The sequence below is a fragment of the Lepisosteus platostomus genome, chromosome 24, assembly GCF_059453375.1.
Source record: "Lepisosteus platostomus isolate fLepPlt1 chromosome 24, fLepPlt1.hap1, whole genome shotgun sequence".
Lineage (NCBI taxonomy): Eukaryota > Metazoa > Chordata > Actinopteri > Semionotiformes > Lepisosteidae > Lepisosteus > Lepisosteus platostomus.
In genome coordinates, this window is record NC_142634.1 from 10,447,964 (window position 1) to 10,474,804 (window position 26,841).

At 42.6% G+C, this 26,841-nt stretch overlaps 1 protein-coding gene and 1 long non-coding RNA gene across 5 annotated transcripts in view; one reads left to right on the forward strand and one right to left on the reverse strand.

Annotated features, from left to right (window-relative positions):
* Window positions 1-98: 98 nt before the first annotated feature.
* setd1ba (SET domain containing 1B, histone lysine methyltransferase a) overlaps window positions 99-26,841 on the forward strand; it is a 41,442-nt gene continuing 14,699 nt past the window's right edge. For 2 of the 4 annotated variants that reach the window (XM_088618016.1, XM_088618017.1), the window contains exons 1-7: window positions 7,174-7,312; window positions 7,496-7,650; window positions 8,082-8,180; window positions 8,636-8,906; window positions 10,858-10,974; window positions 14,500-15,713; window positions 24,959-25,717. In XM_088618016.1, coding sequence (XP_088474142.1) covers window positions 7,252-7,312; window positions 7,496-7,650; window positions 8,082-8,180; window positions 8,636-8,906; window positions 10,858-10,974; window positions 14,500-15,713; window positions 24,959-25,717 — 2,676 coding nt within the window. In that variant the 5' untranslated portion in view covers window positions 7,174-7,251. Of the gene's footprint in view, window positions 4,399-4,599; window positions 4,911-5,005; window positions 5,130-7,173; window positions 7,313-7,495; window positions 7,651-8,081; window positions 8,181-8,635; window positions 8,907-10,857; window positions 10,975-14,499; window positions 15,714-24,958; window positions 25,718-26,841 lie in introns of those variants that run through there. The other 2 variants (XM_088618018.1, XM_088618019.1) reach the window with 2 other exon arrangements.
* Window positions 5,703-6,826, reverse strand: LOC148641615 (uncharacterized). Its single transcript, XR_015929772.1, has 2 exons — window positions 6,684-6,826; window positions 5,703-6,472 (listed from the first exon to the last, which is right to left on the reverse strand). It is a non-coding gene; the product is annotated as an uncharacterized LOC148641615 (long non-coding RNA).

Consider the following 26,841-nt stretch of genomic DNA (forward strand, 5'->3'; position numbering starts at 1 on the left):
TTCATTTACAGCCACTACCCAAGCAGGTGAGGTTATATCAGGGCAAAAAAATCTTCAAAATGTGAACCACCCAGTTTTGCTAGATTTAGTAATAAGATAACCTAACAGCACAGGCAGCTCCCTTCTCTTTATTACTGTTTCTACCTTTACGTATAGCTGGAAGGAGAACTGTATGGAAAACTCCAGCAACACGTGAGTTGTTTATTATTACAGAGGAGAAAAAAAAAGAAAACGTTTCTCAGGCATGGGATGAGCACTTCTTGGGACAATTTTTTTTCTCCACATTTCCTAGGCAGGGAGGGGCAGCCCCTGATATTGTTGTTCTCTATTAATACACCCCAGGATCAACATACGTCTCACACTAGTCCAAACACTAGTTGAAAGGGCAGAATTGTTTATTCTCACAACTACCAACAATCTTTTAACATGAATGCCAGACTGTTACTGAGGTGCACTTTGGACCATTGGACTGCGTTTATACGAGATATTCAAGTGAGATGTGATAATTGCGATCGTTCCTTGCCAAGGTATAAACTTTGCTGTACACTTCTCGTTGGCAACGCGCAGAATGCCTGTAAGCTCGTTTCTGTAAAGCGCCTTAACTAAAGCTCCGCGTATGAAGTCCAGGTCAGTCCTGCCATGCCACCTAGAGGAATGAGACCAGAAAGAAACCTCACGGATTGACGTCAGTGGAAACCTTCGGCTCCCAGTTCACGCATCGGTAGCCAACGTTTTCTAGGACGCTCATTTATAAGGAACGAAAGCAGCTGGGAAGTTACTTTCAACGGCACAAACGCAGCACGAACGAATGAGACCGGTCCGGTTCCCCTACGACGTTGTAGGGGGGCTGAGTGACGACACCTATATATATATCTCGGGAAAGAAAGCAGCTGGGAAGTTACTTTCAACGGCACAAACGTAACACTAACGAATGAGGTGGGTTTCATCGTTTGTGCTGTCTGTACGGGGGGGGGGGGGGCAACTTCACGGAGCTCATTTATACACAACTGTTCACATGAGGAGTACTACAGATCCGTGTAGCTGTAAGACTGTACGGCTGGAAGCACTGTCCCCTGGATTCCATCAGATCTCCACTAAAGACACGGTCGCTTAAGTGACTTCCTGCTGCACAGCACCAGATGCACGTGTTTCTGGGGGATTCGGCCACATTTCGGATCTGCGGGGCAGTGACCTCCCGAGTGCGGAGCTCCGCCGTTTCCAGGTTGTCGCCCAGCTGGGAGCGATTTTATTTTCCATTACTCGCACACGACCAGAGAAGAGAAAAAAAAAAACTAAGAATGCAAACAAACATATTTTGCATCAGCGCACACTGTGGTAGGCGGCAAACACGTTTTACAGTTCAGCACTGCCCAGAACTTTCGCTGGGGATGGACATCAGAAGTTCACAGACCCGCTGTTTCTTCCAGTCCCGGGTGCAGACGGAGTGTTAATCTTGTTCTGGTTGTAGTGCCAGCTGTGTCCCTGCCAAGTCTCCTAATTTCTCACCAGGAAATTTCCAGAGCAGCCGAGACATTAGGACTGACATTTTCTGATGCTCAGAATACCCGTACCTTCAAATCAAACTGAAACCTTGTCAGTTTGTAAATGAGTTTGTCTTGTGTTGCAACGCAGTCTGCCATCTTGAGTACTGGTACATGAAGTACAATAGCTGCCTCTTCCTGCAGGATTTTTTTAATATTGCAACTGCAGCGATAACCATGTAATAGTCTACTGCTGTAGGAAAGGTCATAAATCTGTTCTGATAAAGAGTTTCCCTTAATAAGGCACAATTACTGAATAATGTATGTTTATATCGAGATGTTGGATTCCCCTGTTTATATTTTTCAGTCTACTTAACATATTGGAGAATGTTATAAAGGAAGGAAACTACATGGACTAAACAAAAATCCAAGATTCACACACAAAACAGCATACAGTTTATGGTTTGGCCACAATTTTAGTCCTTACAATTTCCACTGAAAGATCGATTTTTGTACACTACAGAAATAACTGAAGAGCGTTAAACAAATAAGAGATGTGTTAAAATTATTCTAAAAGTTATGTAAAAACACTTTTTTTAACGAGCAAGTCACTACAACACAAATAAGACAGGAGTTTTGGTTACGCGTACAATTAGAATAAGATCAAATATCTGTATTTTACCAAGATTGTACACTTGCTATTTAAACGGTTAAAACGTCACTTGCAAAAGCCCTGGTAAAATTATCGCTACACAGAAAATCATATTTAAAAATCTGCATAGTTAGACGTCAGTAATGTAAACAGCTCCATTCCCCTCTTGAATATGGCGCTTCTCCTCTCCAAATCGCTCAGCTGCTCGGACCTCACCCAGCTCTGAGCTTATACTAGCGGATCTCGCCGACATTAAAAAAAACGTCTTAGATTGAGCGGGTCATCATTGTAGAAAGCGCCAGTCGAAGCTATTTTTAGCAGTGTTCTTCTCTGCACTCTGAAGGTCTCTCGTTTTTTATCGATCTCCTAAACAGTCTCTTATACGAGCCTCATTTACTCTGAGGCACACCAAACAGAAGCCTGTTCAGGCCGGTAACTGCTGGTCTTTTGACTCTGGGTCTACTTCCTACTTGCGCCGAATCCAGTCCCATGCTTTTGCGTTTAAATCGTTACTTTCGGCTTGCGCCATTATCGTTAAGACTTACCGCGCGTAATCAATTGGAAACAATTGTATATTTATGGTCTGTCCTATGCAGACACACACAAAATAAATGTAATAATACTAAACTATTTTATATAGCGCCTTTAAAAGTCGTTTAGCAAAGCGCTTTACAGTAAGAAATGAACGATGATAAGAGATAGCAGAACCAATAAAAAGGTATGGTATAATGCGATGTAAGATCAAATCAATTAAGTAAAAGCCCTTCAGAAGAAGGTTTAGAGTCTGGAAATTGAAACCGCCAGGTAGGCACAGCTGTCCCTACCGAGCCGTCCTTAACAATGCGAGTTTTTGTGTTCAATACAGAAAGTCAAGTTATACTGAAGGCGCATTTGCTGGTCCGTCTGTATGTAGCCTTGGGTGTATGGGAAAGCACCAACGCTTCCAAAAAAGGTCCTTTTAAGAGCAGGAAGGGTCGGGTGAGCTTTGTTCCAACATAAAAGCAGATGCCAAGCTCGGCCCTGGCGCGTCTGAGGAATTGCGCACGGCGGTCGCGCCGCAGGAGTTACCAGGAATGAGCATTGTGGAGACTTTAACCAGCTCGGCCCTGTGTACTAGACAAGGTCCCGGTCTTTCAAACCACCAGGGGACACTTTGTTAAATAAAAACTTAAAACAAAGACATTATTTAAAAAAAAAAACCCAAACCAACAAGAGGCGACATGCACCTCCCTAGACACTGCTTACCCTAAAAAGAAAAAAAATGTGGTCTCGAACCAGTACACAGGATTACTCCCATGTCAAAACATCCACGGATAACAATTAGAGCGCATTCTTTCCTCTTGCTCGCAAATCTCCTTTCATTGACCAGACCAAGAGTACAGGAAAGGGTTCTGCAAACCATTTCTACATTCGAGCTGTGAAATTCACCCTGCAGATGAAATTTGCCGCTATCTACAGAAAAATAAACATTTCACCATTCGTAGTGGAGTTGTTTGGTTTTTTTTTTAAACTGGAGCGTGGGTTGTCGTGACTGGAGTACTGTGGAAAAACAGTCTTCCCTTTGATGTGTGGCGCAATTATTTCTTCTGCGCAGATTTACCTTAAGTATAATAAATGCGCCGGGGAGAAAAAAAAAGAAAAGAAAATGGGCATAGTTCTCTGAAGATTCCCTCCGTGTAGATTGTGCTTGAATGCGAGTTTAAAAATTGCTTTTCAACCTTATATGGCCGAGAGCGGGGGCTGCGGTCAGCATAACGCAGGAAGCCGCTGGCAGGCGGCCAGATTCTCAGATTACTGTAGTTTGCCAGATCCGTTTCGAAACAGCTGCAGCAGCACAGCGAGTCAGGCGAGGATTCCGCAGCGCCAAATGGCTTTTCATAATGTCGGCTGTAACCTGCTTTCAACAGCTCCCTCACACAACACATGTCAAAAAAAAAAGAAGGCAAAAAGATCACCACAAATGTACTTCGAATGAACATGAAAAAATGTGGAGATTTCAAAGCGCTTCCATTAAGACATAAGTCCTCACCCAGCAATGGCGCAGCAGTAATTCCAGCTCAAAGAGATCCTTTGTAAGAAGAAGCCATTTTGAAACTGTGATTACCACAGGAGCCATTAAAAGCACAATTCATAAACTCGCTTTTGGAGGGGACGTAAAAGGGGGAAAACAGTCTACAAACGCTTGTTTACCCCCTACAGATTTCTTTTAAATGATTAATATTATTCCACCTTCGTCTACACGGACCATGTTACTTTATACTAAGTGTAAGTTTTTAAGATGTCATAAAATCATTTGTCATAAATGTGAAGTGTTTTGATCAAATATTTTTTAAAACATATAATGTAAAATGGTATTATTTCTTGATTTCGTATAATTTGATCTAAAATAATAAAACATTATATTCTCTCAGAAAATGGATTTATTAGCAATGAATGTAAATTTTGAGTTCCTCAATTTACTTATATTTCATTAACTATTGCATGTGTAAATCACAGGGAAAAAACCGAATTTATTTTAAAAAATGAAAGTTTATTGTTATTTAATGCTGGACGAAATATTTTTTTATTTTCACTTTTTATTACAAAAATGCTTTATTACCTTGAAAAAAGAAAGCTGTCCACCTCTTACAGAAGAATAGTCGATATATTTAGCAGTTACCTTCGAATTGATGAGCGAAATGCTTTTGACTAGAGCCTTTAGGAAGAAGAGGAAAGGCATGTTTGCATATTACTGCTTAAACAGATGCTACCAGACAAGCCTCGGCATTTTTTTCATGGTCAGTGTGCAGTTTCTTTTAAAAAAAGTTTTAGATTGAGACGGATAAATAAAAAACGAAGAATTTTAAAAGAAAGCCATTTTTTCTTTTTATAGGCGTTACATCCCCTCCCTTTGTAAAAAAGCAACCTGTATTTTAATGGATCCGAAGATGGGAATGAAAATGTTCCTTTTTCTTCAGCGTATAGGCCTGATTAAAACATTGCATCAGAATGTTAAGGTAAATATTTTTTATGTGTATATATATATTGATATTTATCTAAGTGGCTAAACCCCTTGGGTATTAACAACATGTGATGCAGCTTTTTTGTCAATTTAATTGAAGTACAAATATGAAAAGATCATGGAAAGTCCTGACAAGTACAGAAATAAAATATGTCCTTGATGCAAGGTCAAAGAGATTTACTTACCTTGTGAGCTGATAAAAGTTCATTTTAAAGACATAGTGAAATGAGATAATTGATTTTCATTATGTTGAAAGTGAAATGTTACTTATTTTAGCCAAAAGAATTGTGATACCACTATTTATTTTAACTTATTGAAGAGAAACAAAATACCAGAGATAAAAATGGGTTGTCATTTTCTTGTATCCTCAACACTAAACGTCTAATTTAAAAATGTTGTTCTCCCAAATATTATTTTGTAAAATTACTGTTTTCAAGAAGGGGAATAAGACTTGAGCTGCTTTGGCATTGTGTAAGAAGCCAACAATGCCTGTTGTTATGCTTTTCTATCATTTGCATTTTAAATCGTGGCCTGTTGATTTGTTTGTTGAAACATGAGAAGCTGTAAGTTGTTTGATTAATCTTTAATGGAGGAAACAAATTGCATGCAGACAAAATAACTGAAAAGACAATAGGTACATAAATCATAAAATATTACCTTTAAAGTATAAATTCATTGAAGCATAGGTTCTTCACCAAACTACCTAGTGATGACAGTTCAAAATTGTGAGTTATTTTAAACTGAATTCATTTGTAAAGAAAAGAATAAGAGAAAAAACTTACACAGAGCTACATCATTACTTGGCCATTTTAGTGTGCACTCAGAAATGTTGTGCAGTTACAGCATTTGTTGAACACATATTGTTGGATTTGACCCTTAAAAGCATATTTGCAACATCAAAACCTAAAACAAGCTTTTTTTTTATTTACTAGATTTGACTTCTGAATTAAAACTGCTGATATATGGGTGTGCCCTGACCTAGTTAGGACCAAGATGGATTCCAGGAAGAAAATTAAAAAAAAATAATCAAAGGGATAACATCCAACATTTTTTATCTTCATTCTTCTTAAATCCTTTAAATGATGGCAGACATTACAACACACTGATATAGTCCATAAAGAGATGATGAAGTCAAAGATCCCTTTTGGAACAAAGGAGAATCATATATTAGCCATTCAGTTCCATTGCAGAAAAATGGCTGCTTGAGCCCTTGGCCTCCTCTTTGCTGTCTGGTGAAGGATGTCTCGGCTCAGCTTCTAATAGCAAGAGCTAAAATGGTAGCTTCGATCTGATTGGCCGTGGGAACACACTGCTGTTAACCAGCCAATTGCCCAAGCACTGCAAAATATCAGACAATGATCGCAATGGATACCCCAGTATCGCATATACAACAGCATACAAACATTTTTAAAACAAAAAGAGGTATAATGCAACACGTTCGTCAGGCTGCACGAAGAAAAAGCAATATGTTAGCTGCTTTCTGATTGGCTCCTGCGACCTGAAACGCTTCTTTAATAAGTGAAATTAACGTAGAGTTAAGTGTACTCACGCTTCCTTAAAACTAACATTGTATTTTGCAAATGCGTTCGTTATTCCCCTGTGTTTTTTTTTAAAAATAAGGAAAATACGGACACAATATCACAGGGGACTGGGTGGATTATAACCCGGTTCTCTTTATAGCCTCTAAAAAACTTGAGCCACCTATGTCCGTCTTGTTGAGAGGCAGTTTCCCCGTTTGCGTAAATCTAGGCGGTAGATTCAATGCGTCGTGGAAAGCCGGTGTTTTCGGCCAAACGCGCCATCAAGCGCAGAAATTATATTAAAGTGCTTCAGAAAAAATAGAAATCGCCGATTCGCTGCGCCTTTTGTGAAACAGGAGTATCGCACGGCTGAAATATTTGTCAAATCCGAGTAGCGAATGTGCGTCTGGAATGTAAGGCTAGGTGTTAGTATAGTGGTGTATTGTGGGAGAGACAGAAAGCGACCAGAGAGGCACACAATATGTGTTGGCTCGCAAAAAGGAGGCAGGATCCTTTAAAACCATGTAATGTAATCAGGGAAATGTAAAAGATCTCGCCGTTTTGGTAGAAAAAAAGACTCGATTGGAAATCTACACAATGTCCAAACCAGGAGAAAAGGCCAGGTTAAATGAAGACCACGGCAGAAAGCAGAGTTCAAGTGAGCTTGCTCTCTCTTTTTTTTTCTCCTCTTCTTCTTATGTCTGTTTCGGTAATGGGGACCAGCTTCCAGTCCCCATTTTTTCGACTTAACCCGTGTTTATGTGTGCAAGCCAGCAAGTGCCGTTCATCATTTCCAGCACATCTGTTACGCTTTCACCTCGCCTTGTGTTCCCCTTTGCAGGTCTGGCGAACGGAATGGAGCACAGCAATCCAGTGTGCAGTTCAGGGGAGAAACGAAGTCACCATTGGAGAAGTTACAAGTTGATCATTGACCCAGCTTTGAAAAAAGGACCGCATAAACTCTACCGCTACGATGGACAGCATTTTAGCATGCCCGTGAGTAAACTCCTTTTTTTCAACACTAAGCCCGGAGCAGGGAAACGGGCGCTTTGTGCAGGTTAATTTGTTCGCTACACTGAAATGTGGTGGAAAGGCGCTGAACTAGTTCGCTACACAACACCTGACACACTGCATCAAAATGTCACTGTGCTGTTGTTACAAATGTTTCAGCCGGCTTCCCGGGTCACAATGGGAATGGCTACACTGGCGGTTGTTTTCAGGCTAACGCGTATTTCAAGGGATACTTTGTGTTTTTTTTAATGCAGCTTTTAAGTGGTTTTTTCCTCCCCCTGTTATTTTTATTTCTGCCGCCGTGTGGAGATCCGGAGACATCACGTCCATCGCACGCATCGGAGCTACTCTCAGTTGTTTTTTTTAACTTTTGGGATTCACCTTTTTAAAAAAACAAATATATATATTTCTTACAGAATCCGGGCATGCCACCCGTGGATACCGTCCGAGACCCCAGGATCGGTCGGTTGTGGACCAAGTACAAGGAGACAGACCTCCCGGTTCCGAAGTTTAAGGTAGACCCGGCGTGTCACACCCCTTGCTGAGCTTGTCAGATGTGACAGGCGCTCGTCTCTCTTCCCGGAGCCGGTCGGTTGGGATTTGTTTTGGCAGCAGCCCGTTGAAGGGGGCTAGACGGTCGTTTTAATATTTCGTTCAGTGTATTTACAGCCTCGACAGTTCCTCCGACTGGTTGTTGGCATTTATACGTGTTCACGTCTACAATTCTGAAGGCTGAAGGCAATAGGATGAATGACGATTTTTTAAAAAAATAATTCTGTTAAAAGCTTGCTTTTTGGGGAAAAAAAAAAGAAAACTTCGGAAAGTAGCAGGTGCCAATTTGTAAACCGAGTTGCGTTTCAGACTGTTGTTTTTTTTTTGTTTTAAAACATTCCGTACACCCCAACGGTCCTTATCTTATGCTCTCATCTGAAACCTAGGTTTTATTTTCATTTGTTTATTTTATTTACAGATCGACGACTGTTACGTCGGCCCCGTGCCCCCGAAAGAGGTGACCTTTGCGAAGCTCAACGACAACATCAGGGAAGGGTTCCTGACGGACATGTGCAAGAAATTCGGAGAGATCGAGGAGGTCGAGATTTTGTATAATCCGAAAAACAAGAAGCACTTGGGAATCGCTAAAGTTATATTTGGCACAGTAAAAGCGGCGAAGGAGGCCGTTCAAAACCTCGACAACACTTCGGTCATGGGAAACGTCATCCACGTGGAACTCGATACAAAAGGTATGGCCTGCATCATATTTTTGTTTCGTAAAAAATAAATATCCCGTTATGATTTGCAGTCCATCGAGACGAACCCGGCCCATGATCGATACTGTAAAAGTTATCAGGTTGTGTACGTTCTTTCGAGTCACGTGTAGTAATCTACGTTGTCGGTTGCTAGGTAACTGGAGTAAGAGCCGTAGTTGTAAAAAAAATCCTCCTACCTGGACTTTACTTCTGGGTTGCAAACGGAGATGAGTACAGCTGTATAAATCACGTTTATGACAGTTGCCGCTCAAATGAACAATAAACACCAAAACTCGAGTACAGTTTACATAGCCTGCGCACGTTTTGTAGAAGTAATTGACTGTAAGCACTAGTTTAGAAAATGTAAACTTGGCATGACACAGATGTCCAGGAATGCCGACGACTCCCTTTCAAATAATTCCGTATTTTAGGCAGTGCACATTAATTATTATACTTAATTAATTAAATGTCATACCATTGCTTATAAAAACACAGTTTTGAGTTGTGCGATAAGTATTTTGACCTTTTTGTTATTTGGGATTTATCAATATTATTTTTTCCGCTGTGCATGCGAAGTGCCCTGGTGATCGTTCTCTACAGAATTCGTTTTGCACAACTTTGAATTATTTGTATTACTTCTCCGAATGTGTTCACGGTTTAATCAGCCGACGAGCAGTTACCGCCTTAAAGAGACAGCGTCTCTCTTCCCGATGGATACTTCGCAGATCGCCAGACGGAATGAGGTTTTCTTAACTTCCTAGTTTGTAAATCAAAATTAAGACAATAGGTTATTCAGTGGCAACCATACATATTCCATCGCATTGCCAAGCATTAAATAGATTAAATATTAATGCCCTTTTATGTTACGTACTGTAAATAGATTAATTCATTTTTCATAATCTGCCCTTTATTGGCGCTGCTTGTATTGAATCACGTTTTAGTTTTGTTTAAACTGATTTTAAGCCTGAATGCTCACTTTAATTGCGGCCAGTTAATCGTACATGGTCCAAGTATACAAATGTAACAAGTTGATTAAACTTTATGGAAAAACTACATCGCTAGTTGCAGTGTATCATAATATAAAACACTTGGGAAGTTGAATATTAGAACTTTAAAGTACGTTCCATTTTGTGTGAAATATTTCTCGAATCCTCTTCTGATTTATTATATTTGAATGTCCACGTTGTATTTTAGTCAGATATTTAAAAAAATCGTTATTTATTCATGCATATAGTGATTGTGAAATTATAGAATTTCGTGCTGTTAGAAATTTCGTTTTATAATTGCACTTTTACGCCCTATTTTGGACATAAAGGCATAATATTATACATTTTATTGCTAATTGAATTTAAGAGCAGATGGTATTCAGCCACTTTAAAAAACGTTTTATTATGTGGGTGTGGCATTCATACCTAGTTTTGCATCAATTCCTCCATCCATATGACTTAATTAGCGATTCTCTAGTCTGCATAATGTAGCAGTTACATTTGTGACCGATCAGTTATGGTTTATGGGTTTTGCTATTAAAGTGACTGTCTTCAATCTTGCTTGCGCATTTGAACTGTCACTTTGATTATTTTAGCCAATGTTTAAATTAAATGACTATGACTGTGATCTATAATTACCCCCCTTGTACAGTCTTTCTAGGAATACCTCAAGTTGTCAAATGATTTGTACATATTGACCAGTGTCAACGCAATTAAGGCACAACATTTTATCAGATATGCATGAACAGAGATGCAAATTAGAAAAATAATTAAATACTAAAATGAATAGAAGTAATGTAATAAAACACCTTCTTCTGTTTCTAGTTTTTTAAGAAGTCAGCCTTGTTTGGAATGATATGTTTAAAGTCTGCCACCAAGCCAGTGACAGGTGTACCTTTTAATCTCCGATGCAGAATACAAGATTTTCACAGTCAAACATCCCCTCTGCTTTTGTGCAGGTGAAAATCGCATGCGATACTTTGAGCTCTTGGTCAATGGTATATACACCCCTCGCACACTGCCAGTAGGAAATGAGGATTCCCGTGACATCTCACCACGAAGTCTGAATGACAACGCTCAGGTAAGGGCTACATGCTTTAATGGGGAAGTCCATGTTTCCCCGATTGTTTTATCAGAGAAATATTAGTGGCAAAAACATAACGTGGATTTTCGCTGTCTGGGTGACAGGGATGTTTGGTAAGAATTTGCAGACAAGGTTCTTTTGAGAGTGTCGTAAATGTAAAGCTAATAATTGCTCATGCTTATTTGAGTGATGCTTTTATCCTGAAAGACTGCACCAGTTTATACATCGAAGTATTTCACTGGACAACCGGGGTCACGTATCTTGGCCAAGGGTACAACAGCATTGTCTTGCCTGGGACTCGAACCCACAACCTTCCAGTTTAGTGTCCAGAACCCTAACCACTGCTCCACACTGATCTCGTGTATAAGATGCGTCATTACAAAGCTTCCTGAGAAAAGCGAAACAGGCTGATACACGGAGAAGTTTGATATAAATATAAATACGATCATTTGTCTTTCAAATGATTGTCATATTTTAATTGTATGTAAAGACCTCTCACTTAGAGTTCTCCTTTGCTTTGGTTTGATTAATTCAAAAGAAAGTTTTAAATCTTTCAATTAATTTCTTTTCCTGCTGCAGTCTTTTTTCTGCAGTATTGACATTTTTGGTGGAAGGTCTCTTTCTTAAACCAGTTTCTTTGGTGACCTTTTCTTTTGCTTTCTTGAGGGAGAATAAAAATATTCTACGAACTGGGCTTTTGTAAAGGTAGTCAAGGGAAGTTTTTAGAACCCAGATATTTTAGCAGACCCTGCAAGACCAATCAAGACTTTGTTTCTTGATGTGTTGTCCCGGCAGGACAAGATCTCTGTCTAACTAGCTTCCAGCTGTCTTGCCTTGATTCCAGCTACCTAGAGTCTGATATCGTTTTGTGAGATTTGAGAACACAGCCATATTGAATTCACTTTTAGTCACAATCCGATTCAAACCATGGTTTAGGGAGTCAATAGGTGGGAGAAAATCGACTTAACCTCCGACACTGTATCATCTTCTTATTGGAACTCTTCTGAAGATCAAAGTTAAGGCAACGCACCAGTGAGTACCAGTAGATGGGAGTCAAGAGTTTAAATCAGTGCAGAGCAAAGCGCAGTCTTACTTGTTCATTTGTTATTGTTAGGTTTCCTCTGCATTGGCCATTTTCTTTCTCTTTTCACTTAAGTTGAGTCCTTGGATCCTTCCCGTAAATGTAATTAATTTGTAACCGTTTCTTTTCCATGCAGAGGCTACTACAACCCATTCCTCCTGTTCAGCTACATCTGTCATTGTTTGAATGATGTTTGTCTGTTGTACAACATTGTGCGCTCGTTTGGCTGTCTGTTTCGTTTTTCAAAAAACAAAAGAAGCAGTTTTAGTTAATTGCAGCTCGATTTAATTTTTAGTCACAAAGACAGAAATCCTCAAAGGCAACAGAGGAGATTAACCCTTTAATTAATTGGGTGAATGTAACAGGAGCAGCTTTCTCAACCTGCCAATCAAAATGCTGCTTTTTTTCCAGGAGTGCAGATTTGTTACCCAGAATCAGACAAGGCACCCGATTCAAAATGCGACATGTTTTGTACTCTGCGCAGTCCATCGGCCTAGTCTCAGTTTGAGATGATAACATCACTTTTTTCAAAACTCCAGATTGTTGGTCGTATTGACCAGTAAAAGCTCATTGATCGCTGATCGTGGGTGCCAGCCTGCATCTGGTCACTAGCACACTCGCTGGGGCTGCGCCTGTGGCGGCTCGCTGTTTGCTGAGCTGGGTGGGATGGGGCGGCCAGGACTCCCCTGGCTCACAGCGACCCCTGTGGCCCCTATGGGACACTGCAGGCATGCGGTGCTGTCTGTGGGGGACGCACCCCTCCCCCTGTCGGGCACGGGACGGCGCTGCTTTGAGGTGTTAAAAGACAGGTGGTGCGAAGGGGGGCGTGCCACAGGTGTCTGCCTGCACTTCCTCCTTTCCAGCCGTTAACGGAGATGTGTCCAACACCATTGGCAATTCCAAATGAGGTGGGCAGGACCAAATTATTTCACAGTTACACTTTTTAAAGGCTAATTCTGAAAGCCAATAGAATTTAAAAGGCTTTGGGGATTTTAGATTTTCGGTTTGACTTTTCCATGTTCCCACTGTTTCTATCTAATCGGAATCTCTCTGCATTAAAAGGCAACATGTTTGCCACCCAGCAGAACGGCCGTGTGTTGGCTGCACATAAACGGTTTTCAAAAAGCGAAAGAAGCTTTCTGGTGGCAGAAGTGTACGCATTTGTTCCCGGTTGTTTTCTGTCTCTTCCATTGAAGTTTATTTTCGCTTTCTTCAAACTGCTCTGAAGGAACCCCGTTACTGCCTGCTCTGACTTAAAAGGGAAGCTTGTCCAAGATAAGGGCAAGTAAGTGTGGAGGACTGTGTGTTCCTGCTGGGGCCTGGAATGACTTGAAACTGACAGGCCTATCTTTAATCCTGTTTATCATTGCAGCGGGTGGTACAATGGGGCCCATTTTGGAATGTCCGACAATTCCTTGTTTTCATCTGCCAGTGATAATGAGTGTAATAGTTTAAGTTCAAATTTTACTTTGATCATCTTTATATGACCACTCTTGGCATGATAAGCCTTCTTCAGCCTCTTGCTGTTGGATTTTCAGCTTAACTGTTTTATTTTATTCAAATTGTATTATTGCTAATTATTTTTAATATACCCATCCAATATAAAATCCCCAGTATCTTTTGTCACATCTCCACTCCACGTTATAAGATCACTGCAGCCGCACACAGTTGAGATTGAGAAGTGCAGGAAGACTCTTACCCATCTACCTACAAGTCCTTTAACCCGTCACGGGCAGCACAGTCGCCATGTGTCCCTTTCTGACAGCACCATGTGCCTGCAGGTGTCTCTGTGTCACCGAGGGGCTGGAAAACGCAGCCCTGGCCTTGGCGGAGCTCAGCCAGTAGTGTACCACCTCTTGTGAATTCCTGGTCGCAGCTGGCTAGTGACGGGATCCAGGCTTGAACCCATGCCCGCACTGAGCACCTTTACCAGTTGAGCCACTTAGGTAGTCTCAGATCTCAGATAGCTTTGTTGACCACGACGGACCTTGACTGAATGCCTTTGTGTTGATTTATATTCATTTGATTTTCAATCGAGAAATTTTGAGGATAAGTCAAATGCACTCCTCCCTTGTTTTCATTGGTATTTAAACTTAAGTGTCGGCGGGGCATTTCTCAGTCCAGCAATATCAGAGTCTGTAATTGCAAAGTGCATAATATAATTGGTGTAGAGGTTCTTAGGCTCCTCAAAACCTCGGAAAGCAAAACCAGACAGGTGACAGACTTCTGTTACGGTTATTTGGCTGGATTTCTTTAGTACTGAACCAAACAGAAGCTGAAATATTCATTCACATTTAACCTGATCCGTTGTTGCACAGAAGTCGTTGAACAGTATTGTTTTTCCTTGCCCTGTCGCTGGTCTCGCTGGCGTGCGTCAGCGCGGTGCAGATTGAGCCCAGTCGGCACGTGACCTTTCTTTTTTGTCCCCCCCCCCACCTCAGGCTGGTGAGCCCGCCAAGCGTCTGTCTGAGGGCAGCTCCTCGGTGGTGGGCAGCTCGGCGACGCCGAACAGCAGCAGCACCCCGTTCTCGCAGGACACAGCCTACTCCAGCTGCCGGCAAGACACGCCCAACTCCTACGGGCAGTTCACCCCCCAGTCCCAAGGTACACCGATCACCCCCCGTCTGGGGGGTACCCCCTTCTCTCAGGACTCCAGTTACTCCAGCCGGCAGACTACCCCGGCGTACCAGCCCAACCGGGCAGAGAGTTCCACAGGGTACAAGTCCAGGAGGCATGAAACCAAATTCCAGGACGCCTACAACCGCAGGCCTGAGCGCCATTACGTCCACAACACCACAGGGCCCTACCGGGGCTCGGAGCAGACGTCCTTCTCCAGCCCTTCCTTCAAGCCCCACTCGGTGCCCGCCGAGCCCACGTCGGCTTACACCCACACGCACACCCCCCCACCTCCCGTCGCCCACCCGGCCTCCTATAAGTCAGCCTTCTCCCCGTATCAAGCGCCCCCGCCCCCCGTGTATCCCCACACGGTGGAGCCGCCCTTCCACCCGACGCCCCGAGAGCAGGACTACAGGAGGCCCGCCCCCCCGCCCGCCGTGGAGCCCTTCGCCCTCTCCGGCGCCAGCGGCGGCCTTGACTTCGTGCCGGTCAAGGAGAAGCCGGAGACGCCCCCCCTCCCCGAGCCCCCGCCGCCGAGCGAGTCTGTGGGCGCCGCGCCCCCGGGCGGCCGGACCCCAGAGCGCAGCGAGACCCCCGGCACCCCCACCTTGGAGTCGGAGATGCGCAACAGCCTGGACTCGCGGATCGAGATGCTGCTAAAGGAGAAGAGGACCAAGCTCCCCTTCCTGAGTGGGAGAGACTCGGACAACGAGATCCGCATGGAGGGCAGCCCCATCTCCTCCTCGTCTTCCCAGCTCTCCCCCATCCCCCCCTTCACCGGCAACTCCCAGCCTGGCTACCGCGGGCCCACGCCCACCTCGCGCCCCTCCAGCACTGGCCTGGAGGACATCAGCCCCACCCCGCTGCCGGATTCGGACGACGACGAGCCCGTCCGCGGCACGGCCTCCCTTGTTAACCGATCCGGGGCCGCGTCTCCGGCTGACTTCAACGGGCAGCTGGGGAAGACGGACTCGTCGGAACCGAAGGACTCCGTGTCTGGAGACCAGACACCCACTGCGGAAAAAATGGATGTGGTGAGTTATTCCATACTGCCCATCATTCTTAGTTTCAGGTGGCTGTGTGTTCATTATCTGCTCCTTTGGAATTATCATTGGAGCGTTGAAGACTTATGAGCCATTTCTTTTCCTGAGTGGGGAAAAAACACCCTTAAGAAAGCAGTGTTGTAAAAGCTTGTTATAAAGCAAGAGAATCGCACGCTGTTGAAAGTGCACTGAGAATAAAGCCTGAGAAATCCAGTGGTGATGTGCGGAGGAGAAGGTGACACGTTCACAGTGCGAAGCTCTTGCTGAGAGAGCAGATTCCGCACAGGGGGCTCTTGAAGTAAGTGTCGTTATACCAGCTGCCTGAAACTAAGGCCTTTGTGGTCTGACCATGTTATCCCAAGATGCGCTGCAATGTGGTTAATCTGATGTAACAGCTTTTAGAGAAAGGAAGGAGGAAAGGTAAAGCACACCGATAAAATCTCCACCAGTGCTGTGTCTCGGGGAGAGCACCTTCAGAGCAGAAGAAAGAAGAAAACATAATTCCTGCTTTTTGCCAATCGTACAGCTAACAAAGAAGAAATTGATTTATTGCCTCAGTCCCCTTAAGCTTAGTTTTGGAAAACGGTTGTTATTTTTTATTACTTACCCATTGCCTTTTCCAATGCATTTAGTTTCTTCATATTTTGGAGCAGATTTTAAGTCAGTAATGTTTCAAAACATTCACCTACAATGCCTTAAACATGTTTTATTTTAGGTCAATTACCATTCTTGAAAGAATAATATGACGCAGAGCTTAAAAATAAGAATGAATATCATTATTTACCAGCAAGTATTATTTAAACGATTTCCTTCTTTGTGTTACTTGTGCATACAAGTGGGTTAGTGTATACTAGACCAAGAGCAGGCTGCTGCGAAAAGAGTTCATTTATATTTTAATAGCAGCACAAAGGAGACGCATTGAAGTCTGCAGAAATACAGGAAAAACCAAAAATAAAGTCTTCAGTTTCCTTACATGAAAAACATTTATTCATCCCAGATGCTCTGCACTTTTTCCATTATAACTCAGTATTTCAGGCGTCCAAAATGGTTGTTGTAACTGCATGCATTCTGTAAAAATTAATTACATTTTGGACAAGCTGAAAGTGCATGTGTTTTATCCCTGGAAATTATTAACGGACCAAGGAACTGTAACTCTGCATCTACTGCAGTTAAGAATCTCCATGTAGTTTCACACAGTTCCTGTTAGATTGTGTAGAACTTTAAAGCAGTGATATTGATTTCTGCTCCTGGTGTGTTGCAGAGCACTAGGATTAGCAGCTATCTTACAGTTTATCAATTAATAAAGATCTGGAATTAATGGGAGTATAGCCCAATTAAGCGAATTACTTAATTGGAACCAGTTATTAAGAGTCCAGAGTTAATGAAAACCAGGAGATATGGTGATGCTCCAGGCCAAGGATGAAATATCAGTGCTATAAAGAATTAGGAGGGAAATTCACTTTTGTGTTAAATCTTAAACATATCATTACCATTCACTCCAATAGAATTATTGGGAGGAAACACCTGACAGCCCTTGCACTGATTTCCAGTTATTCATTTCACCATTTATATACTTTTGTAGCCAGATTCAGTTATTTGTTTTTATTGATGTCCATGTATTTGGTTTATCTCTTTCTCCCAGGGTGACACATAATGGCAAAAGTGAGATGAACAGAGAGCCTTATTAATTTTGTCACATAGACCATTAAATAGAGTGGCAGTTTCTGAAATGGCGTAAGTGGGGTTTGCCAGCAAAAAACAAGCATGGACGATGGTTTTGTGAATTTGTTATCGCACCTTGGTGATCGCTCTGAGCTCAAGAGAGCTGTGTATTTTCGACCACAACATTTCAGAAACTCTGTGAGGGGGGGGGGGCTACACTCTGATATCATTGTGAAGTTCTTAGACACAGCGCCCCTGCAGTCATGTCTCTGCAGACTAAAATGTCTGTGATGTCCCCTTCTGGGAAGCATACAACCAGTACACAAAATATATTTTCCAGAAGGGTGGATCCAAAAGCATTTGTGTATTTGTCTTGCAAGCTTGCAAGATGGCAGCAAAGTCATACAGGTTGAGCTGGACTGGGTATACCAAAATATCTCTTATTCCCCTCGTCCGCTGGTGTCCCTGAGCCAGGAAGGCTCTGTATGGTACAGTTCCTGTTCCTCACGGTTTTCCACTGGCTGTTTTGTGGAGACAAACAGAAGCCAACCCATAAACTTCCAGCCTCCCACTGGCTCAGTAGCTGGCATGCCAGTGGGCATGGTAAATGACTTTCATCATTCCGTTGCTTCATTCAGCACATTAGAGAGGCAAAGAGTCAGTTTCCGCCCTGGTCTGCTGTAGTAATGCAGTTTCCTCTTGTTACAATCTGGGAAGATTCCAGTAGTCAAGAGTAGAGCTGGAGTCTTCGAAATGAAAAGGTACGTGTTCAGTTTCAGTTGTTATTAACTATAATGTGCATAAACCAAACAGTGCATCAAAAAAAATGAAAATTAACACCAGAGTTGCGTAAGTGGAAAAGGTGTATTAAAGTCAGTGCAGATTTGCAATGTCATGAGGTTTACTCGCTGTTTAATCAAGGAATAACTTGCAGGTAGTGATGAGCTTGGCATGCATGGAGGTGACTTGGATATTGGAGCTGGTTGCAAACAAAGACTTGATGTGCAGGCAGGTGCAATCAGAAAGTTTGTATAGGTGTCAAAGCCTTGCCCTTCTCAGTGTGTTAGCTTCAGCCTTGAAGTAAGAGCTGTGGGAGTTCTCTAGAGCAGCAAGTTGCATTTGATGAAAGGCGGAGTTGATTTTTAGCACTGAAGCATCTCTTCTCTAGTAGCCTGTGTCTTGAACCACAACATGGTTCAAACACTCAAGTGTGGGGGAGGCGTGCTCGGGCACATACCTTTTATTTGCCCTCAGAAAACTGAGAAAGTAAGAGGGGTGTCAAAGAGCTCTTGCAGTGCCAACACAAACGGCTCCACTTCGGCAAAAACGATTTTCCATAAAGTTTGTTTTGGTGTTTTAGTAATCTGGATTATTTGAACGTGGTTAGTAAAATAACCAGTTTGCTTCCTTTACTGTTTACAGTTTGCTGTGAAGAGATAACAGTCCAGTGAACAGCGTTTTTACAGCCTCAGTGCAAAGTACTCGTGAAGTATGAAATGCAAAATGTTGCTTCTCAAAGACCTGCTGCACGTTTGCATTTGACTCAAGGCGCTGAATTCCTTTCTATATCCTGGTCATTCAAAACATTCTAGAGGGGGAAAAAAAGGTGGCTCAACTTCTACGTGGTCTTGTAACAACTGTAGTTCTGTGTTGTGTACTTTTTTTTTTCTTTTTCTTTGGAAAGTAGGATTGCAGTAAGGCTTTCATTTTGCTTGTTGGACTACAGAAAAAGAACTCTGGCAGGCCCAAAGAAAAGCTTATGTATAGCTTGAGTCCTGGAGTCCTTCAAGGGCATGCCAGGTGATCAGAGCATCAGACTGTGCAGGAGGAGGACAGTGAAAAGCAGTCGAGCACACATACTTTGAGATTGATTGCTTTCACCTAGATACTGGAGGTATGGATGTGCAGCCTCAGTGGGTTTGCGGAGAGAGGTTTGCACACAGTAATCAGTGATTTCAGAACTCCGTGCGATATAAATAGCTGTCACATAAAGGAGCTTCATTAAGCCCGCTTGTTTATCTGGCGTAGACTAATTTAGGTTTTTAATTTGCCCTTATCAGTGAAATAATGTCAACTAGGAGATTCGCAATGGTAAAAAAAATCCCCGATAATTAAAGCAGAGTAGAACAGAGAGAGTTTTCACTGTTAAGGAGTAAGCTATGCTAATTGCGTCCCGCTGTGCTAATGAAGTGAAAGGAAGCAGAGTGCAGAGCGGTGTGTGGGGAGGCGGTGTCTCTGCTGTGGTGAAAGTGTGTGCCTGGTTTTACTTTCGTTTCTCATTGCATCATGTTTCCTGGCTCGGCTCATGCGAGCCCGTGACCAGGCAGATGGAAAGTTGTACCCCATGGCGGTTTTACAACAAACCAGCGAGCAGTTTTGGTTTTCATGGCCTGCACACAGAGCTCCTGTTCACTAATTTCAACCCCGTAGGAAAAGGATCGTTTTTTTGTTTTCTGTCTCATACCACAAGATCATATGCATGGCTGCGTGCATGTCATTTGTGTTATTTTTCTGTAAACAACAATGCCTGTTAACGCTTGACTCCAAAAAATAAGTTGTTTGTTTAGGTTAACAACAGGACAAAGGTCATTTTAAGATAAAAGGCAGTTCTTTGACTTAGCGGCACACTTTGCTGTATCATTGAGTGCATTGTTTAAGACCGAATTTGACGGCAGGTAATTTTACACGTTAAGTAAAGTAACCAAAGCTATATACTTCTGTCATGTTCAAGAAGAGCACCCCTTTTGTTAGGTTAAATGCGGGAGAATTAGACAAACTCATCCTGCTGTGTTTTCAAGACAGGTTAATGTCATAAACTGCACAGGTGTAAGCAACAGCGAAGCATTTGCATCAGCTGTTACATATTGAAAGTTCTTTAAAGTATTAGTTTTATAGTGATCCTGGACTTTCTTGTTGAGAGATTCCCGTAGGAGACAAGCTTGAAAAGGAGCTTCCTGTGTTTTGCAGAGCTGCTAGGAGAAACCGTCGATGTGCAGCAGTATGTCAGAATAGGTCGTTAAAGCCCGTTGCCTGCTGTGATTAAAGACAAGGCTCTGAAAGGGTTAAGGAGAAAAATGAAACTGTCTGATGTGAAGATACTGCAGGGCTGCTTAGGCTGTCAGTGAGCGACTGGTTGGATGGGCTGGAAACACAGGAGAAGGCTGCCGTTGCTGTGAGGACCAGTGGGCTCACTGTGATAGTGTTCACCCGGCACGCAGGCTGACTCATAGCTGTCTGATCATGAAAGGGAAATCCCCATCCATGTGGCTAAACCACAGCAAGAGGATCGCAGAGACTCAGGTGCTCTCTGCTCCTCACCAGCTCCTGACTGTGTCTCTGTGACAATTGTGTGGCAGCCGGTAACAGATTTGAATCAATTTACACAGGGCTGTGGATTGGTTTCCTTTTTTTGTATGCACTCTTTAGTCCTTTGTACTTCTGCAAAACCCCCATAGATGTTAAAATGATGAACAAGTTCCTTATACACTCCAGGGGAGAGGAATGGAAGAACAGGCTGCAGTGGGGGGTTTCAAATCAGGGGAAATGCAGATGATATTTTCTGATCTGCTATAGGAGCGCATTTCTAACTTTACACATCAGGTACTTGCAGAGGCTGTTTTATTTCTGGTGTTAAGCTGTGTGTACTCAGTCACTCCCATAATTCACTATGCAATCAATACCCCCTCTTGCTGTTTAAATAAACAGTCCTCTTGCAGGTGCATTGAATCTGACTGCCCTTGTCTATTCATTGACATGCAGCCCAGCCTTGCGGCCCTACAGGAACACCCTCATTGAAGACAAGGCTGCAGCATTCAGTGTTTCAGTCCGTTTTGGATTAAAATTTTGGTCACATATTTTTTACTGTCCAGCATTTGTAGCTTCATTTTGTTTTTGTTGAAACCTGACTTTGAGCACCAGCGTGGATTTCTAGTTAAGCATCTGAGAAAGCTGGCCATTGTTCTCGAGATACAGTGCTTTTCCCTGCTGGTGAATTCTCTACAATAAGACATCAATTTCAGACAGTAACAAGGCTGTTGTGTCTGTTTTACATGAAGTTGTGCATGGAATCACATGTGTGTTAACACAGATACACGACCCCCCACATTTTCAGATTTGTTTGTATAAATGTATCATTTGAGAACAAGGACACTACAGATAAGCATCAACCCTACAGGAATAAAAATAATGTATGCATTGAGCTTGTATAATTCAACACCTTTTGATATTAATAGGCAACAGTCATGTCATTCATAAATAAAATGTTTTAATTTTAATAACTATAGTTTACAGATGTAGTGATGGGTAGAATTACAAGAAATAAAACTGGAGAATCTAAAGTCAGTTTATTTATGGCTGAATTTGAACCCTTGGACTGACCAGCTCCACCTGTTGTGTACAGTCTAGACACCATAGCACTTTTACAATTCAGAGGCAGTTTGCTCCTGGTTTCAGGTTCGAGTTCAAAAGTACTGCCTTCTATTTACAGGGCATGTGTTATGTGTTTTGCATCTTTTGCTATTGATATGTTGAAATCTCCAAGAAGAAATGAGTCAGTAAAATTAACGCTGACAAAACACTTTCTAATCATTTCAAGATAAATATACATTCTTGGCTTGTCGGATCTTTTCTTTTTCATTAATGGTTTTGGTTTGGTCATCTTAGCTTTTCACTCAGGCACTGGTAAGCTTTGTAGTCTTATATTTTTTATGTATAATATTTTTGTTTTAGATTTTTTGAGGTAGTGATTGCTTGGCAAACTCACAGGCTTGGCTTACTACTATAGTCCCTACTCATTGATATATATATATAATTACAAAGCTGCAGGTAGACTGCAGAATTCCTGGTATCAATTGATTTTTTCCCCCTCTCTCACTGTCATAGTGATGGTATTGGTTGTAGATTGTTAGGGCATCAAAGTGTACCACCAAAAATCAAGACTTTCTCCAAATGGCTATTGAAGTGTTGCACACAGATTCCTGCTACTCCGGGAATAGGATAAACCAGGATGCCAGTGTGGTATGGAGGGCTACAGCATAATGGCGTGCTTTTTTTTCTCTATATCTGTGAATAGTTCTTAGCATATGGTGGAGATTCTTTAGGAAAAAGAATGAAGTCCTTGTAGTCCTCGAATGACATGATTGTAGCTGTATATGAACACACCTACATTAAACAGTCTGCTGGTTCCTAGTCTCTTGGGATTCTTTTAGACAGGATAACCTCTTGGGTAGCAGACACTGAGGTTTTTTTTTGTTCTGTTCCGTGATGGTAGAGTTGCATATAGCATTTGAAGACAGCAGACAGCACATGGGTAATGTCAATGAGGTGTTAAATCCAAGCAAACAAGATCCTTTCCAGACCGATAAAGACCAAGAAAACCACCCTGGTCACTGCCTGCCCTGGGGGATGTGTGGGATGTGGTTACTAACTGTTTCAAACAAATTTGGATGCTTTCCAGGCACTTCGTTACTTAGTTTTTTTTTTTGTTCAGTACATCCCAAGTGAAAAAACAGCCTTCTTTATTCTCCCGTCATTCACCACAGAATCGAAAAAGGACTATGCGAAATAATTGACTTAGCTTTCTATTTTGCATTACCAAAACAATAGTGCAGGTAAGAAGGCCCTCTAGATGAATGGCTTGCTTTGCATTTCTTCCTCTAACGAGGTAATAAAAGTATAATTAATGGCATGATAGGCCTTTTGTAATAGGAAGGAATGTTATGCAGAGGAATAATGTAAATTATATTTAAATCATTCATTTTAAACACAGGCTCATAACACCTTAAGTATGGAGTCAGCTTTCAGCTTTTCAGAGAACATTTCCTATTCATTCATATTGGCATCTGAACCTTGTTAATCAGATGAGTTTAGCAGACTGCAAGTTAAGTCTCTTAAAAACACTGCTCAAGTCATTCCTTAGAGCTCATCATTGCACAACAGAACTGTTTAGCAATGTATTAAATTCTATGCATTTCCCTGTCTGGAAACAGGAAATTGGAGCTGAGCTGGTTTAGAGGTTGAGAAACTAGTGGAAAATAAAGTGCTTTTACTTCCTGTTTCTCTCTGTTCCAAGAGTGGTTCACTATAAAAGAAAATACTAGTGAGGCAGGTTACGTTTTTCAGTATTTATTCTAGGAAGGCAATCACCTTTGTGACTGGTTGCTTTATCAGAGACAGAAAACAAGTTAGCTCCAGGTGCATATTTACTTAGGGTGAAGTCTAATGCTTTCATTCTGAATTTCTCCAAGTACCATTGTTTCAACCTATATTTTTCCTCTAGGCATTTGTTGCCACTCCCTTCAATCAGTTCTGTCCCTTCAGGTTAATTTTTACCTGCCAGATATATTTTCTGCTAATATTGACCACTGTATATCCACATGCATAAAATTGGTGCCCCATGCTGTCTTCACTTTGTGCGCTGGTCTCAAGCACATTCAACAAATTCTCGTGTGCAGTGATGATTTATAGTGTGCTCAGTTATGCTCCAGGGCATTTACGGGCTCAATCTGAGAGTAATGTGTCCCGCAATGTGGGATACGACAGCAGACTTCCAGCCTCACAGTGTGATTCAAGCTGAGGTGGCAAGGTTACTGCGTCCTCATCTCAACTGGTCAGATGTGAAAGTGTTTCCTGGCGTTATGTGTCTCCTGAAGCTGTTTACACCCTGATCTTTTGTCTCAAGTGAATTATTCATTGTTGTCATTTATGCTTGATTAATCAAGAGTAATAGCCTTGCAAAGAACCTCCTGGAAAGCAGCAAGATCTAAGACACTAGTTTACTACTTGTTGGAAAGCAAAGTGAGATTGTAGTGGTAAACCAATGAAGAAAACTCAATCGGAATACCTGCAGGTACTCTTTATTTGATGAAAAGCTTGATAACATCCATTTGTCTGACTGCCCTTCCTTCTCAGAAGTATTAAATGCATTGTTGATTCACCTACATCTTTAGGTTCTCTTGTAAGGGCCAGGACAAGGTGGCGTGTCGGATAGCATAGTGAGGTGGGGTGGCTGGGGTCAGCTAGTTAAAACGATGAGGACATAGGCATAATGGAATCATAAATGAGCCCCAGGTGTTGATGAAGGTCAGTGAGTGCAGTGGATTGTGAAGCATCTGTCATGCTGAAAATAGTACCGACTTCAAATAATCACCTTGGAACCAGTCTTACTGTGCTGTTGATTATATGAGCTCTTTCAGTTTTCTTGCTTTCATTTTCTTGCTGTCAAAAGTGTTCATTTATTCATTAGCATCTGTCTTAATAAAGTGTATATTGCTGAGGCTTGAAGTCTATATGCTTTTTGGTTTACAAGCAAAACCTTGAAACTAACAGGATTTTTGCTTTTTGACTGAATTTGCTTTTATAGTTTTTAACTTATTTAAGTAGTGAGTGTTTGAAGCTTCATCAAGTCTTAAGAAGATGACACCATTAAGGGAGAGGGTGTCTGATGTAGAAAGAAGATCTGATTTTTTGTTCATTCTGTTTCATGAGTGCAATATTCTCTGTACGATCCAGAATGAGGCAGCCGATTCGAAAAGGAATAAGACATGACGAGATGATTTCCTGTCTTCCTCTCACAGGGCAACCACTCCTCTGGTGAGGACATGGAGATCTCCGACGACGAGATGCCCGGCACGCCCATCACCAGCTCCGAGTGCGTTGTGGTCAACTCCTCGGTCTCCTCCTCCGTCATGCCGCAGGCCATTCCCATCCCTCCCCCTGGCTTCCCGCCCCTCCCCCCTCCGCAGCCTGGCTTCCCACTGCCGCCCCCACACCTGCCCCCGCCCCCCGCACATCCTGCTGTCCCGGGCCCCCACCCCCCGCTGCCCGGGCCCCCAGGCGTCCCACCCCACCCCATGCTCCACACACTGCACCACTACCCCCCGAACATGATCCCCATGATGCCCATGGACCTGATGACCTGCCTGCCCCAGTGGGGCAGCATGCAGATGTCCTTCCAAATGCAGACCCAGATGCTGAGCCGGATGATGCAGGGCCAGCGGGCGTACCCCTACCCTCCTTTCATGGGCGGCGGAGGCGGGGGTGGGATGCAGTTTGGGAACCCCTATCGCCCCTTTACCATAGGCGGCGGGCCGGCTGCCAACGTGACCCATGGGTACCCCTGGCCTCCGCTGCCTAAATTCAACCCCTCGGTGCCACCTCCTGGGTACGAGCCCAAAAAGGAGGACCCCCACAAGGCCACAGTGGACGGCGTGCTGATGGTCATCGTCAAGGAGCTGAAGTCCATCATGAAGCGGGACCTTAACCGCAAGATGGTGGAGGTGGTGGCCTTCAGGGCCTTCGATGAGTGGTGGGAGAAGAAGGAGCGGTCAGCCAAGGTGGGTTTTCCGGCCAAAAGCATTGCTTGCTCCTGTTTTCTGTTTAAACAGGTAGCGTCTGAGGAGCATCACGTGTGAAACTGGTGTTCCTGGTGAAGGTAAAGGCAAGGGTAGGGTGGTTGAAGAGCAGTTCAAAATAGTAACATCTCATCTCTCAAGGTCTGGCTGTAGACGCAGAGGGTGTCAGAGCCCTTTTGATCCACAGGAGAATGTTCTGCCATTTTTCTGGAAGTTATTTGAAGTGTGAAAAAAGGATGTTGAAAAGAGAACTATGCCTGTGCTTACAGCAATTTTTGCTTTTTCAGTTACACATACTGTTGGAAAAAGCAGTTGTGGTCAATTTGATATTGGAATAAGTGGAACAGATTTTGCACTGGATCAAACACCCCTGAAAGTCTCCAGTATTTTCACTGCAGACTCGCGTTTGTCAAAGGTCACTGTAAGAAATGCAGGTAGCAGTGTGGCCTGGACCGACAGGGAGGATTTAATAAAGGAGGTTAAGTAAGCTTCTGATTGTTCAGGTAACCCCAGGAGAATAGACTTTCTTCACTCACTGTTGAAATCTGCTTGGAATGTGTTTCCGTTTTTGTCCAAATATTCCTTTCCATTGTATTACTGCATTTCATTATAAAAACAGATACTGAAATGATTTTGGTGCTGACATTACCTATGTTGGAAATCTACATCTGTTTTCAGAACAAATTGCAAAAGCTGTTTTAGTTGTGTATTACAACAGCCTGCCTGATTTAAACAGAGGCACACACTCACTCACACACTACACACTCATTCACACACTACACACACACTGACACACACTCCCACACTCACTCTCACACTGACACACTACACACACTGACACACAGTGACATACTGCCTCAATATGTTGCTCCTGCAGCTATAGTGAGGAGTTCATCTTTGGCAGTGTCATCTGCTGAGCATGGTGAGGCCTTCAAGAGATGCTAAAAAAATAAGGAAGAAAGCTATTTTTTGTTAGTTTCCCTGCAGCACTATGTGTGTTGATTGGAGAAAAACTGGTGGATTGCAGTGTTTTGGTTTTATGTTTTTGCATGCTGTGTTTTTTTAAATTGCATGAGGTGTTAGTCCACAAATTGCTGTGAATAAAG